The sequence below is a fragment of the Molossus molossus genome, unplaced genomic scaffold, assembly GCF_014108415.1.
Source record: "Molossus molossus isolate mMolMol1 unplaced genomic scaffold, mMolMol1.p scaffold_m16_p_7, whole genome shotgun sequence".
NCBI classification, from domain to species: Eukaryota; Metazoa; Chordata; class Mammalia; order Chiroptera; family Molossidae; genus Molossus; species Molossus molossus.
Window position 1 is genome coordinate 8,521,454 of NW_023425401.1, and position 14,895 is coordinate 8,536,348.

Below are 14,895 nucleotides of genomic sequence, written 5' to 3' on the forward strand. Positions count from 1 at the left end.
AAAAGAAACGGAACTGGAAAACTACGTTCAAGGCCTAGAAGAGTTAAATTCACTAATCTGATTATGGTGTGGATGATGTAGTAGCATTTTCCCAACAGCCTCGTCCTTCTGCTCGTTTGTACGATGTGGAATCCTTACAAAGAGTACACTCGTCCCGTAAGGTGTTGCCAGCCGCGAAGGAGCGGCGCGGGACCTCCTAGCTGTTAGTCTTTGAGCATCCAGGATCCCTTTGAGAACTGGGCTGTGGTTGACTAATAATTTCCGTATCGGTAGAAGCCACTGTGTTCAGCTGGCTCGCTAAATCTAGGCAAGGTGCTTCTAATTAGTGCTGTTTAGTAATGTGTCATCGTGCGCACATTTCACAGGAAGCTGCCAACTGTTGCCTCCTTTAAAGGGATGAGCTGAGGCCTATGTATCCCCGTGTGGCCTGTCACTTGAATATGACAACAGGTGTCTAAATTTTCTGAGCAGGACTAATGCCTCGAAAGTTGAAAGAATAGAGCTTTTTACATAGGCCACACTCGGGGTCAGGAATGGAGGCCCTGGCCACTGTGGCTCAATTGGTTCTGTACACCCAAAAGATGGTGGGTTCAATTCCAGGTCAGGGCACATACCCAGGTGTGGGTTCAATTCCCCTATCCGGGCACATACTGGAGGCAACTGATCGATGCTTCTCTCTCGCATCGATGTTTCTCTCCCTCTCCCCAGTGTAAAAGTTAAAATAAAAAGAATGGGAATCTTTCCCCCTTTATAGAATGTTGCAATTCATCAATACCGAACATTCACTCACTGAAACCATGTGATACTCTCTAAATAAAAGCTCCCTGCACGTCTCCTTGGCTCCCTGCCTTGTTTGGCTAAGCTGGCATTCCACAGGCTCCATCCATTTATCAAACACATTTGGCTTGAACTGAAACAGTCCTCCGGCTTCTGGAGAGAGAGTGGAGCAGGCTCCATAACCCTGCAAAGTGCCCGCTCCATCAGATGTATCCCCTTTGGATCTATATTATCTAATGACACTAGAACCCAATTGATGCTTTTACATTGTTAAAGCCTTCTCAATGCAAAAAGCAAGACAGATGCTGAATTCCTCAAGTATCATACTTAAAGAAATAGCATAGGCCAGGAAACCACACAGTCCGACATCCAAACAGTATGAACTAACAAAGGGAGCATGAAAGGAGCCATACATGGTATAATAAAGCGTGTAAATGGGCTGAACGCATACTTTGGGGCTAATACTGAAGAGTGGAATTCTGCTTCTAAGATGTCTCTCTTAGGGAGCACCTCAAAGACAAAAATCTGTGCCTCACTGAACCCCTAGAAGTAACCTGGCAACCGTGAACAGTTTGGCTGTTGGACGATGTATCTTGTCCTGGAATGAACAGACAGTCTCAGGCAACACGGGCTACTGAGACAGGGCCTCGGGGCTCAGCTTCATGTGCCCAAGGCCCCGGGAAGAGCTCTCGGAACAAGCATCCCAAGTGTCCTTCAGTGGGGGCCAAGGGTTCTAGCCACCCAGTCCAGGAGCACCCTGCCCCAGGGTCAAGAATGGATGGGGCTGCTGGGCACACAGCCGCCTCGCACTCCCTCCGCACACCCACACGTGCTGTGGATTACTTTGGGGGACTCCCCCTTCTTGGCCAGATGCTGACAAGGAAACACTGTCACAGATGTGAAGCTGCACATTACTGGCTGAGTTGGGAGAGACACTGACAATTCCAAGCTGGCCATCAGTGGCCTAAAATTAGCAGCACAACACGAGAAGAGGTTATTTGCAGAGCAGACTGCTATTTTTGGAATGCGGCTGGAAAGGCACTGGGTGTGGGGGGTTGCAAGCCTGGTGGGACTGGGTGGGACCAAGGCAGAGGGTGTGCAGATTGCCCCAGCCCTACAGGAGCATCCTGGAGACCTGCCTCCGGGCTTCCCCGCGGAGGAGGAGGCGGAGCCGCGGTCCTGAGCGCGGGGCGCTGGAGAGAGCGGGGGCGCGGACACCAGTGCGCCCGGAAGCCCACCTGCTTTGGTCGTCACTTTCAGGAGGTAGCCGTCCAGGTCGATGTGAAAGTGCGGCGCCTGCCAGGGCAGCGCGATGCGCGAGCCGTTCCAGCGCACGGCCAGGTGCTGCTGCAGGCTGAGGGTGCCCGCGCCCAGCACCAGGTCCACCGACTTGGTCCAGGAGAAGGAGCGCGTCCTGCGCGCGTCGTTCTTCACCAGCACCTGGAAGGGCGAGGCAGGGGAGGAGCAGTCTTTCGTCAAAACGTACTGACACGTCCCCTGAAAGTTAAATGTCCGTCCGTCAAAAGTGTTGTAGTGGGGATCTCCGAAAACCGTGCAAACGCCGGGCTCTGCGGATGAGTGAGAGACAAAAGCAGGGTCATAAACAGAGCGAAGGATTCGGGGAGAAACCAGGGGTCCCTGCAGTAAACCCCGAAGGGGCACCCGCCAGGGAAGGGGGGGCTTACAGAGAGGCACTTACAAAACCAACTTGCAAAAAACAAAGTTCGGTTGGTGGGTGGTTTTAAAAATCTGTGCCAAACCTCCCAGGACATGTAAGATTTCTGGTGCTTTTTATACTTAGAGGTTCTTTATAACAGGCATATTTAAAGCTCTATGTTGGAGCCTTGACATGCTTCTGTGTTCTTCATATAAGGGAGGGAGAAATGGAAGATAATTTGGTACATAGAACTGGCCTAACTCCATAACCCATATAAACAAGAACAAAACATAAATAAATAAGAGGTAGCAATGTAAATGACAATAGAGCCAAAACACAGTGTTATTTCCATTTAACCAATTCAAAGAATCTGGAAACATGGTATTCTACATGTTACTCGTGATTTTAAGCAAAAGTAGTATATTTAACACATATATTTACTAAGGACAAAAAAGTAGAATTGACAAACATGCATGTTTAATACCACTAAAAACCAAGTACTGGTAAAGTTGAATCTCTACGTGTTTTATAGAAATACAAGGTTCCTATATTTTGATCTATGTATCAAAATCTAACGTTGGATAAAAATATAATTGTAAGACCCATCATTTAGTAAATTTAACAAATTCCAATGAGTTCATCACTTCAAAATACCTTTGATTCAAATACATATGAGACCCAAGTAGAGTTCTACACTTTAGGGTATCTCACAGATTTTTATAGAACATTAAATATCATTTATTTTTTGAAAAAACATTTGACATTGATCTGTTCTCCATCTGAAGATATTTTTTATCTGTTTCCAAGGCGGCCCGAACAGCCAGGTAATGAGGAATTCATTTAGAGAAATTAACCCAAATGATGAAAGAACCATAACAAACAGGACAATTTCCAGGCAACACCAGAACAGGTCACAACTGTGAGCATGTCACATAATCGCTCTGAATGTCTAAGGGGAGAATTAAGAGTCAGGACAGAGAGAAGATGTGTCAACAGCTCTGAGGACAGTGGGACCCAAGGCAAACATTCGCTTTCAATGTCCAAAGTGTTTGGAGAGTAAGGTTGTTTTATGTTGTGATGTAGCATGTCATGTCAAATGGCCATGTTATGTTTCTCCGGATAAATCGCATGTACTTGGAATTTGACAGATGAATTGTTCTTAGTTAGTTTTCCTTATCAATATTTGATAGAGACTCAAAAAGAGAATGGGGTACGTACAATGGTTTCAATGAACACATACTTGAAAGACTATATAAAAGGCACTCTTTGGGGAGAAGGTAAAAGCGGTAGGCGGGAGGGATACGCTCTAACAGGTCAGAGGCAATATTTGAATTCACCTTCCATCTCTGTTTCTTATCCTTTTCTTGGGGGTATTCTCCACGTGACTCCAATTTCACTCAAGTTCATTGCTACACCTTTACCCCATCCCCTTTCTGACCCCACGCCCCCCCCCCCTGGTGTTCTCACCAATCTAATCACCCCATATGGGGCATTTTCAGTCCTTTCTCCATGGGATCACTTTCAAAATTGTCTTAACACACACTTCCTTCACATTTTGACTAACAGAATCTTTCCCTGGAATAAAAATGGTGCTTTCTGATTTGGAGGGGGCAAGACAGTCGGGGACTCCCTGAGCGACATCAGGGGAATTATAATTCTGAGCTGATACTGCCGTGTGTCACACAGGACCTGACCACCCGAGGCGCCAGACTCAAGAGAAGGGCTCCTTTCGAGTTCTTAACTCCATATTCTCAGCAAGAAAACTGGAATCAATCCAGGCTTTTGAGCATCTGAGCTTGTAGCAGATGGACCTCAGCTTTAAAAGGCCAGTGTACTACTGGATTTGAACTTGTCCTCCAGAAGAGACTCTCTCTCAGCTGCAGGCAGGTGCAGGGAATGCCCAAGCCCTCTGCCTAGAGTCTGAGATGCCATCTCCTGAGCCAGGGACAATCACAGCTTCTTCGGGCCTTCTGACCACATTTGCGTCAAAACGATCGTCAACAAAAACAGCAACAGCTAACATTCACCAAGAATCCAATACACACCCTCTGTTCTCGATGCCTGCTGATCATGGATACCTTATAAGAAAGTAGATCTTCAGATGGTCTCCGAACATTAAACAAACAGCTAAGCACCTGGTAGCAAATTCATAAAATGAATACTTATCTAGTCACTGAAAAAGTTGGTGAATAATGTTCACGACTGAGCAAATGCTGACCCCATGTGAAGTGAAAAATAGGAAAGAAAGACTTCCATCTTAACTGTCTCAAAACAAACACAGAAACCCACACGCCAGAATTGTAAACTGCGGCTATTCCTTGGTGGCAGAATGATGAGTGATACTTTTTCTTTCTTCCTTATGCTTTTCTGATTTTGTTCTTGGCATGTGTGTTTTTTTTTTAAAGAGTCAAAATGTGGGTGCCCGGAAAGAAGGCCAATTATGTGACAAAGCAAATCCTCCAAGAAGCAACAGAAAGTACACTGTCCTGAGTGGCCCTGGGGGACCCCAGCTGACTCATAGCTGGGCAGAAAGCACTGACAACATCCAGGGAGACCAGGCAAGGGAAGCACGTGTGGTCAGGGCTGTCAGGAAAGCTGTTTTTCTAAGAGGCCTTAACTTATGGAGGAGAAGGGTTTGGAGATCAGGATTTTTCTGGGTAACAGCAATATAGGAGAGGCCAACAAAATTTCATGACCACAAGATGCCTGAGAATTATGTGTCGCATGTGGGGACATTTGTAGCATGAGCTAAAATAATTTTGAAATGTTGGCCCCTGTCCCTGGCACCTCAAGGTCCCTGTGCCAGGTCCTTGCAAGAACAGCACATACGTGCACTTAAGACTGACTGAAAGTGAGGATTTCAGGGTTACACAGACCTGCCTGGCTGAAAAGGAACAAGGCTAGGGAAACTCTTAGGGGACACAAGTGAACATTGTATTCTCATAGAATTTTTTTTTTCCAGGAGACGCAATGAAATGAGCTGCGATCCAAGGTGTCCAGATGTCTGGTCACATTCTCTGGAAAGCTTGGGGTGATCATTGGAGCTAAATAAACAGACCCTTGTACAACTGACCTTGAATATGTGTAGGTCCGAGGGTGGAGAGAAAAATGCAAGTTTACCCTAGTGGTCATTTTTTCATAGTCCTTGATGTCAAACCATCAGATGTCATTTTTATTTTGCTTTGCTTTCAATATACAAGGGTTTAGGCAAAGGAGAAAAAAGATAAAAAGTATATAAACCCAAATATAAAGAGTCTGTTGTTTTTTTTATTTTCTCTCTCTTAGGTTACAGAATTATGGGTGACATTTATTTTCCTTTCCTGTTTGTGTGTATGTATATTATTTTTTACGTTTACATTAATTATTTATAATGACTATGTATACTTTTGGAATAAGAACATTTGCTTTAAAAAATTTTAAATATTGGATTTGAACATATTGCTTTGACATTACATATTTTAATGAGACTTAAGAGAGTCTGGCTGCTTCTGAAAACAGAATCCAAAGCTTTCTCTTAACCTCATAAAGTACCCTGATTTCTGCCATGGGTATATTTATTCTAATGAAATGCCTTCCTTCTGAGAGTAGTGATTATTCTCAAAACATCCGTCAAGGAAAATTAAGGGGAAATTACACAACTCCGTGTTACGAGGAAGAAAATAAGAGAAACTGGGTGGACTCCAACCTCCTTCCCCTAAAACACAACAAAACAAAACCAGAAAAGCATCAGGAAGAAAAAACAACCACATGATCATTCATGGTTCTGCCTTCAAGAAATAACCACCGTTTACAGTTTGGGGGTGTGTGTGCGTTTGCGTGTTTTAACACAGTTAAGATCATCCAGTACATAAAATTTTACTTCCTCTTCGCTGGACATGCCACAGGATTTCCCCAGTCAAGAAAACCACTTTGAAAACATAGAAAGCAACTTCCATCTCCGTCCATCATTTCTGCAAAGAGAAAACTCTCCCCGACGCATTGTCCCGCGTACCACACAGCTCAGTACATTTCTAGAGAAGTGTTGTAACCATGAGAAAGTGTATCAAATAAAAAAAACAAGACTTTACACCTTTCTCAACACAAATCACCGGGAAAGAGGCCGTGTTGGACTCCGGGGCCACCGGGTGGTGCCGGGGCTCCTGGGAACCCCAGGTGGGCAAGAGTCGTCACGATGAGGTCAAGTTTGGGTCAAGAACCAGGAAAGGCCAGAAGTAGAAACACTACCCACGTGGCGGGTCTGGGCTCCTCCCGAAAGGGATGTGAGCCCAATGCTGGGTGTGACCCGAACTTCTCCACACAGGAGGCTCTGGACCAGCTCCGGTGTCCCTGACAGCTGTGGCTCCAGGCGACCTGAGGGCCAGCAGATGCCTTACTCCAGGGCACCTGGATTCCTGTAAGATTTTACATCCTTGGCTTTTTTTTTTTTTATTCTTTATTTTTTTTAATCCTCATCCGAGGACATTTTTCCATTTTTTTGTATAGACAGTGTGGGAGGGAGAGACAGGAAGAGAGAGAGAGGAAAACATCGATGTGAAAGGGACACATCGAGTGGCTGCCACCTGCACGACCAACCAGGGACGGGGACAAACTGCGACCGAGGTACATGCCCTTAGCGGGAACCGAACCCGGGTCTCTCCGGACCGCAGGCGGACGCTCTAACCGCTGAGCCAAACCGGCCAGGGCCATCCTTGGCTTCTTAAATCAAGAACTTAATCTAACCTTCTTGCGTGAGTGCAGGGGAAGGGGATAGCAGACCTCTTTCCACCGGCCCTACAATCCCCAGGTATAGCTACAAATCTGCATATAAAAACTCATTCTTAAAAAAAGCTGTGTGGGCACCTGAAACTAATATTTAAAGAAGAAGTTAAGTAGGACTATTAAGAATGTAAATTTGGTTTTACATGGTTTTTATAATCCCATAGGCTCACCAACCCCAAGCAGAAGAGCAACGGGAACTGTCCCCACCTTCAAGATTCAATCGGCGATAAAGCCAAGCGCTCAGCCGGGGCTGCCATCCTGGGACCGGCCAGCTGCGCCCGACCTCCCGCCTCCTACCTTCGCTCCGGCAAGTGGCCTGTGCCGGGCATGGCGTGAGCATCAACCTAGCTAATAGTTATAATACCTTAAACTCTTATAGAAACCAGGCCTTCAACTCCTTATATATAAATTTTGTTTATGCTTCTCAGTGCCTGGCATGCTGCCCTATGTACTGAGATATAGATCATGGATTTTATATATAATGGAGCTGTTTGTGCCTTACACACAGCAATGCCTGGGGTAATGCATGAGGTATCAATAATTATCAGTTGAATGAATGAGCTAATTAATTAAATAATATATGTTAGTGGGGAAAAAAATAAACTGCTCCCACTGAACTTACTAAAATAGATAAGTATAATGGCTGGTATATGACAGGTAATCAACAGAATTTTGCTTAATCGATGAACTAACTGAATCATTGACTCACGCTCTCAGAACGAAGAATTGAGGCTGTAACTGGAGTTCAAGGTGCTGGTCCGCTGACCTGGAGATAGGGAGAGGCTCCTGAATCACCCAGGCCAAACCAGTGTTATCACAAGGGGTCCTTACAAGTGTCAGAGGAAGAAGGAGAGTGAGTTTCACGGCTCTGAAGATGGAAGGAGGCCTCAAATCACGACACACCGGTGGCCTGGAGAAGCTAGACAGGCAAGAACACAGATTCTGCCCCAGGAGAAGGGCAGCCCTGCTTACACCTTGACTTTGGCCCATTCTGATCCAATTCAGACGTCTGGCTCCAGAACTTGGAAGATAATACCTGTGCATTGTTTTAAGCTACTAAGTTTGTGGCAATTTGTTACCGCCGCAATAGGCAACTAATAGACTTAGCAAAAACCAAGGCAACATGTCTGAAGTGACTACTCTGCCAGGTAGCACGCCGGATGCTTTCCACATCTTCATCCTCTCCTTTAGTCCTCCCGGCTCCTCTGCACATTGCGTTTAATTAACCTCTCTGACCATGCATTGGAGAGGTTGCGTGTTGCCCCGGTCACTCAGCCAATAGCAGTAAAGACAGAGTCCAGCCCAGTCTCTGAGGTTCTGAGGCCAGTGGCTTCTCCACTGTGACCCGATGCTTCTAATTACACCCCAGCATCCCGTGCAGCTCTTTGGGAATCTGCAGAAATGTGTGGGTACTCTTCCCTCCAAGTGCATGAGTGTAAACTCAGACGCAGAGTTTCACAGACAACCGGTCCCAACAGTGATCAGTAAGCTAGGCGTCCACGGACTTCAGTGAAAGAAGCCCTGTCTAGGAGTTAGTTCTAAACTACATTCTGTGGCTTTCATTTTTAATGTATTTCTAGTTCATCTCCCCACGCACACTGGAGGCTCCTACACGCAGGGTTTGCATCAGCTCTTTATCCGTGTCCTCCGGGGTACCTTCCAGAATGCTGGAGACCCACCGCGTGTTAACCCAAACTTACAGGAGATGCGTTTTGCGACTCTTATCATCTAAGCTCTGACCTTGTGATGGCTGCCTTCTTTAAACTAAAAACTGTCATTTGTCACGAAGAGAGCGGCGCTCGAGCTGAAGAGAGAAGCTTCACTTCTCCACGTCGCCCCAGCTTCCCGCTGGAAAGCCCCCTTGGGGCTTTACAAACACTGCCTGCTTTGAAGAGTCCTGGGCTGGAATCGCAGTCGTGCTGCTTAATGCTACAAAACCACGGCCAGTGATCTACAAACCTGTCCGTTCCCCTATAACATGGGTCTAAGAACAACCGCGTTGAAGGTGGTTATAGAGGTCAAGGTAACCTTGCAACAGTGCTGAGAACATAACAGATGCTCAGAGAGTAGTCACTGTTAGTTTCATTATTAGAAATTCTATGCAAATCTAGCCAACAGATACCCACTCCTGGCTGACACCGGGCTGAGCAAGGCTGTAACATACCTGTAAAACAGATCTGTCAACATTTTGAGTTCACCCTAAAATGTGGATTGGGGGCTAGGATGCCGTGAGCCTTCGAGACCGACAGAAGAATGTGAGTCAAGTCACAGACGTGGAAAAAATCACAACTAGCACAAGAAGACCGAGACCAGTCTGACCTGAGCGGGGAGCTGTGCCTGGGGAGGCGAGAACCCGAGCTGCCCAAATAAATTGGCCTGAGATTTATCGCCCGCCTGAGAGGTTTAAATGTATTCCAAAGAACCCACGTTTCTTAACGTGCTTCCTACGAGACATCAATCCCGCCCGCGGCTCTGCCAAAACGAGTAGAAATAAACCAAAGCTCTGTAGCTCAAGGAGTGGAGGGTTCCCGGTTCCCCACCAGCCCCCTGGGCGTTCGCCCTGCACGGGCTGCAAGGGTCCTGCGCGTTCTGCAGTGAGGGAACCTGCTGCAGCGGATTCGACCCAGCACTTCCCGAATGTATGGAATCACAGAACCGTGTTTTGAAAACATTACTCATGACTCTCCCTCAGCACGAGTGTTTTATAAAACAAACCTGGGACGCGGCGCGGGGGAGCCGGCAGGAAGCCGGAGGAGGCGCTCCTGCAAGCCAGGTCTGCTCCTGGCGGGGGCCGGACGGAGAGACGGGCGAAGCGGCAGGCAGCAGGGCCAGGGTCTGGCTGCTCAGGCGGTGAGAAGCACATTATTTATTCGAGAAGCAGGACAAAGAGATCCACCAGACTTGATGACTGATTAGCAAGGCTCGAGAAAAGCCAGAAGTATGGGAAATAGCATGAAGCTTCGGAACCGGCACAGCTGGGACAAGGAGGGCGTCAGAATCCAGATGGGGCTGGAAAGAGCCGCGCCCCCTCCACCCAACTCCCCCTGAGCACTGGGAGAATCAAAGGCAGCGGCGGTTAGTAAAAGGCAAACGCAGTACTGGAAGGAAGGATATGGACTCCAGCAACAGGAGAGCTGACATCTGCCGTATTAGCATCTCATCGGGAAGTCCCATGTTAGGGACCTCGACGGTCACATAAATCCGAAACCAGCATGAGACAGTGACCTTGCAGGGCTGTGAGCTTATAGGATAAAAAGGCAAAAAACCCAAGCAGGAGATCTGTGTGCCGAGGAGAGGATGAAAGGGCAGAGCCGAGGCCCGGAGCAGTGGCGTGGCCTGGGAGGAGGAGAAAAAAAGGGTAATAATACCCATAAATATGAACCTCACACCCAACGGAACTGTGGAACGCAGCTCACGAGTCGTTTCTCCAAACTCCCAGGGAAGGTTAGAACTCGGGCACTGCAACCGGGAGTCTGGAGAGGTCAAGCGTCCTCATAAACTTAGATAAGGCTGTAAAAGGTGAGCAAATACAACTGCTTTCGAACAGAAGTCCCCAGTCGTGGAGAGAGAGAAGAAATTGGCACACTTCGCGTGCGTTTGAAGGCACATCTCCAAGACGAATAAAAATGTAGCCCACGGAGGACATAAAATAGCGCTTAAACGTGGGAGCTTGGAGTCTCCTGGGCCAGGGTATTACCCTCTCTCATTTCTCAGCCCCTCAGATCTCTCCTTCGTGAAATGGGGATAACGATAGCTTCTACTTCATGGGTCACCGTGAGGATTGAACGACCACGCACCGAGAGCGTTTATCACGATGCCTGACAGGTGTCCACTCAATGAATCATCGCTGGGAACAGGAACGGTTCAGTACCAGCAGGAGTAGCAATTGTTGTGCTTGTTTTGCTCATAGGAGATGAGACCTCCAGAGAAGAATAAATCTGCCTCAGCTCAGCATCAAGTAATATGCAACTTCTTATGCAGTGTTTCCCACAAAGTGCACGTCTCAGTTTCGCGGTCTGGGGGCTGTATCCTCTGTGTGTGTCCTCACTGAGCTGTATTTCAGGTGGAGCCCTATTCGGGGATTAGTCACGAGTTAAAACTGGGTCCCTGCATCCATCTCCAGCTCCAAGACAGCGGCCTTGGCTCAATGCACCAGGTGACCACTAATGAATTTATAGATCTCTTTAAATACGAAGTATTTTTTTTCCTTTATTGATTTTAGAGAGAGTAAGGGAGAGGGAGAGAGAGATAGAAACATCGATGAGAGAGAACATCGATTGGCCGCCTCCTGCACGCCCCCTACTGGTGATCGGGCCCACAACCTGGGCATGTGCCCTGACTGGGAATCAAACTGGCAACCTCTTGGTGCATAGGTCGATGCTCAAACAGTGAGCCACACCGGCAGGACCAAAGTCTATTTTTTAAAATGAGGCAAGAACGTTATTCATGATTCAGTGACTTAATAATGGTGCAGCTATACAGTGATACCTCGGTTCTCGAACGCCTTGGTTTTCGACCAAATCAGGATTCGAGAAACTTTTGTCTCGGAATCCGAACAAATATTTGGAACTCGAACTTCCGAGTTGAGCCGAATGGCGTTCATTCGGCCCAGCGCGCCTTGCTTGCGTCATCAGTGTGAGAGCAGAGAGAGAGTCACGCTTTGTGGAGTCCGCTTTCCTATTGGTTTCATTGCTTCGGTTCTCGAACAATTCGGTTCTCGACCGTCCTCCTGGAACGAATTATGTTCGAGAACCGAGGTATCACTGTATTAAGAATAACTTGCCCAAGGAACGGGCCAGGGAATCTGTATGATATGACAGAATGAATACTAGACTAGGTAGTAAAAAAAAAAGGTTCTCATCTCAGGATTCCCAGTTAACACTGCAGCGAACGCACACGTCCGTGTCCCCACCTAAGAGCGGGAGGTGACCTCACAGCCGAGGTCTGCTCAGTGACCCGGTTCCCTGATGCTCTGCTGACGAGCAGGAGGGCACAGCAACTTTGCCTTTTCTCACTCCGGGTGGAAAGTAAACACATCTAATTTCAGTCTGAAACTATGCATATCTTCATGTTGTAAGTAAGAAGATTGGGGGTGCTCCTCACTTACCACTGGAAATGCCTCGACCCTGAGTGGCCAGGAGGAAACAAAATAACCACCCGGGAAAATGAGTGGACCACCAGGCCGGTTTGACTGGCCGGTGCGTGCCGAGCAGACCATACGTCCCTGCATGTGAACGAATGGAGGAGGTGTCCCCGTGTCACCGGGCAGATGACAGCCCGGGCACTTAGTCTCCATTTCTTCCAGGGTGGGGTGGGAGAAAACTTCTAAATTGGAAACTTCTCTTAACGTCCTTCTCCGGCCTTTAATCCTCACGAGTGGCCAAGCCCTCCAGACCTGCTCTCTCCTTCCCAACTGCAACCGGTTATCAAACTGAAGGAAATGACTTGAAGGCTCTGGGAGAAATCCCCCTGGGGTCCTGGGGCCAGGCTTCCTGGTCGGAATCCAGGCTCCACCACTGACCTGGGCTGTCCCTCTTAACCGCTAGGCCTACTCGCCCCTAGATGGCTGAGGGAATGAACCAAGACACGACGGAGTCCACACCGTCAGTGTCCAGACACATGGCAGATGCTAAGTAAATCTTAGCTCCTGCTACTGTACCACTGCTGTAATTATTGCCGTTGCTGTTATTTAATGACGATGATGATGATGATGATGACGACTATTGACTAAACAGCCAGAACTGATGGAGTCCTATCAACCTGCAGGGACCAACAACAGACGGTGGATAAAAGACAACCCTTAACAACCTCAGGCTCCTCCTTCAACTTGACACCAATTCATAGCCAGAAAATTTAAAGTAACGATATCCCTTCGGACGGAATAGCATATAAAACAAAAACAAACAGATCGCCTCCTCTTCCCTCCAACGCTCCCACCCGTGGGATTTCCCAGCTGCCACGTGTGGGACAGTTGGGTCTCATTTGCCACCCCTGTCTGCCGGTTGGGCCTCGGGAGCAGTGACCACCCCGACTCCAGATGTTCAGGCAAAAAGTGCGGTGGCCACTTAGCTTCCAACGACCTTGGCAGGGCCGCAGTCAACACCACAAATTCTTATACAAGCATCTTGAGCTTCGGTTTCAAATTTCCTTGCTTTCCCGAGTTCAGGATAGACTCTTGGTGTTAAGGGACCTGGAGTTGCTTATAGTCTCGGAGGCCAGAAAGTTTGCTCAAACACAGAACGACTAATTTGCAGAACCTCTGTCAGGGGAGATTTCTCATAAAATGGGCCCCAAGGTCCCTGTTTCATTAAATTTTTGTTGCACTCGCCTCCTGCAGCTACTCTTTAATTGGAGATGTCTGCTGGCTGCCCAGAGACTTCAGGAAGATGTGCCAAAGCCAGCCAGGGCGCTTCTGCAGCGCCCGCGGTGGGTGCGTGGGGCAGGCGAGGGCTCTCCACACAGCAAGCTCACCAGGCTGCACACAGCTGGGAACGACCCCTCGGGGGGTTTAAAGAGGTCACCTGGCAACTGTGAGCCTCCTTGCACCCTGAGTTGCTGGAATCTGATATTTCCTGTTACTTGTGGAACGTGGAGTTGAGGTTATTTCAATTAAATGCACATCTGTGCTCGGTATAGCCCTCCCCGCCCCTGTGTTATGTAATCGTGAACTTTCCCTTTGGGTTGGGATTCTAATGGTCGGGACGAATACAGCTACAGCACAGCTTAATGAACCTCTGAGACCTGGGGCTGGGCATCCATGGTGGGGCGGCCAGGGGCTGCCTCTGGTCTTGTAGTTGGTTAAGAGATTAAATTCTTTCTCGTTCTCTTCCCTCCCTCTCTCCTTCTCGCTCTCTCTCTCTCTCTCTCTCTACACACACACACACACACACACACACACCTCTCTTATTAGTGAAGAGTTTGCTTCTAAGTATAATTTCCATGTCTGAAAACAGACATTCTGCCAGCAAAGAACGTATCTGATTCAGGTCTCCGTTGGGTGGTCGGGTCAACATCCCGCCCACTGTTTGCCAACACACAGGAAGACAGCATTTCACACACACCAGGTGCTGCATGCCTGAGGGACAGTGGCCTTCTCGGCACCTGATTCGTGAGCCCATGACGCCCGGTCCGGGCACAGTGGGACTCACTCTGGGCTATCGCTCATACTTTGGCAAGAGATAGCACTTTCACAAAGCCCTTATAAAGTTTGTTTAGCTCGCTTTCAGTATTTGGTGTTAAATAATTCATCCAAACCAAATTTCATTCTTTTCTGTTGGTAAAGGAGAAAGAGAGAATGCCCCATGTTAGGAGGACGCAGTGATGCTTTTCCCATTCCCTTCAGGTCTGGTTTGATCTGGATTCTTTTTTCTCTCCCAGTTTTGATAGAATCATCATCTCCCGCTCAGACCAGCCCTACAAAGGCTGTCCCAGGCCGGGGAGCTCAACTAGTCAGTGCCTCAATGACTGCTTCTTACTCACCGAACTGTAGATTAACCGTTATCCCGACTACTGCAGACAGGGGCCTACGCAATGCCCCACACCGTGATGTCACCTCCTCCCCCCATTCCTTTCGGAGGTCTGAACAGCCCCAAGCACTACCCAGACAGACTGACCCAGTGAAGAAGGCAGGAATTCTGGGGGTTAGACACAGACAATGCGGACCGCTGCGGTCCGGCGACCCTCATCTAACTACTTCAGATCAT

At 48.0% G+C, this 14,895-nt stretch overlaps 1 protein-coding gene across 1 annotated transcript in view; it reads right to left on the reverse strand.

Annotated features, from left to right (window-relative positions):
* The window catches only part of BMPER (BMP binding endothelial regulator), a 227,661-nt gene that overhangs the window by 73,846 nt on the left and 138,920 nt on the right, over positions 1 to 14,895 (reverse strand). Inside the window, exon 12 of the mRNA XM_036247202.1 lies at positions 2,016 to 2,345. Coding sequence (XP_036103095.1) covers positions 2,016 to 2,345 — 330 coding nt within the window. The remainder of the gene's footprint in view (positions 1 to 2,015; positions 2,346 to 14,895) is intronic.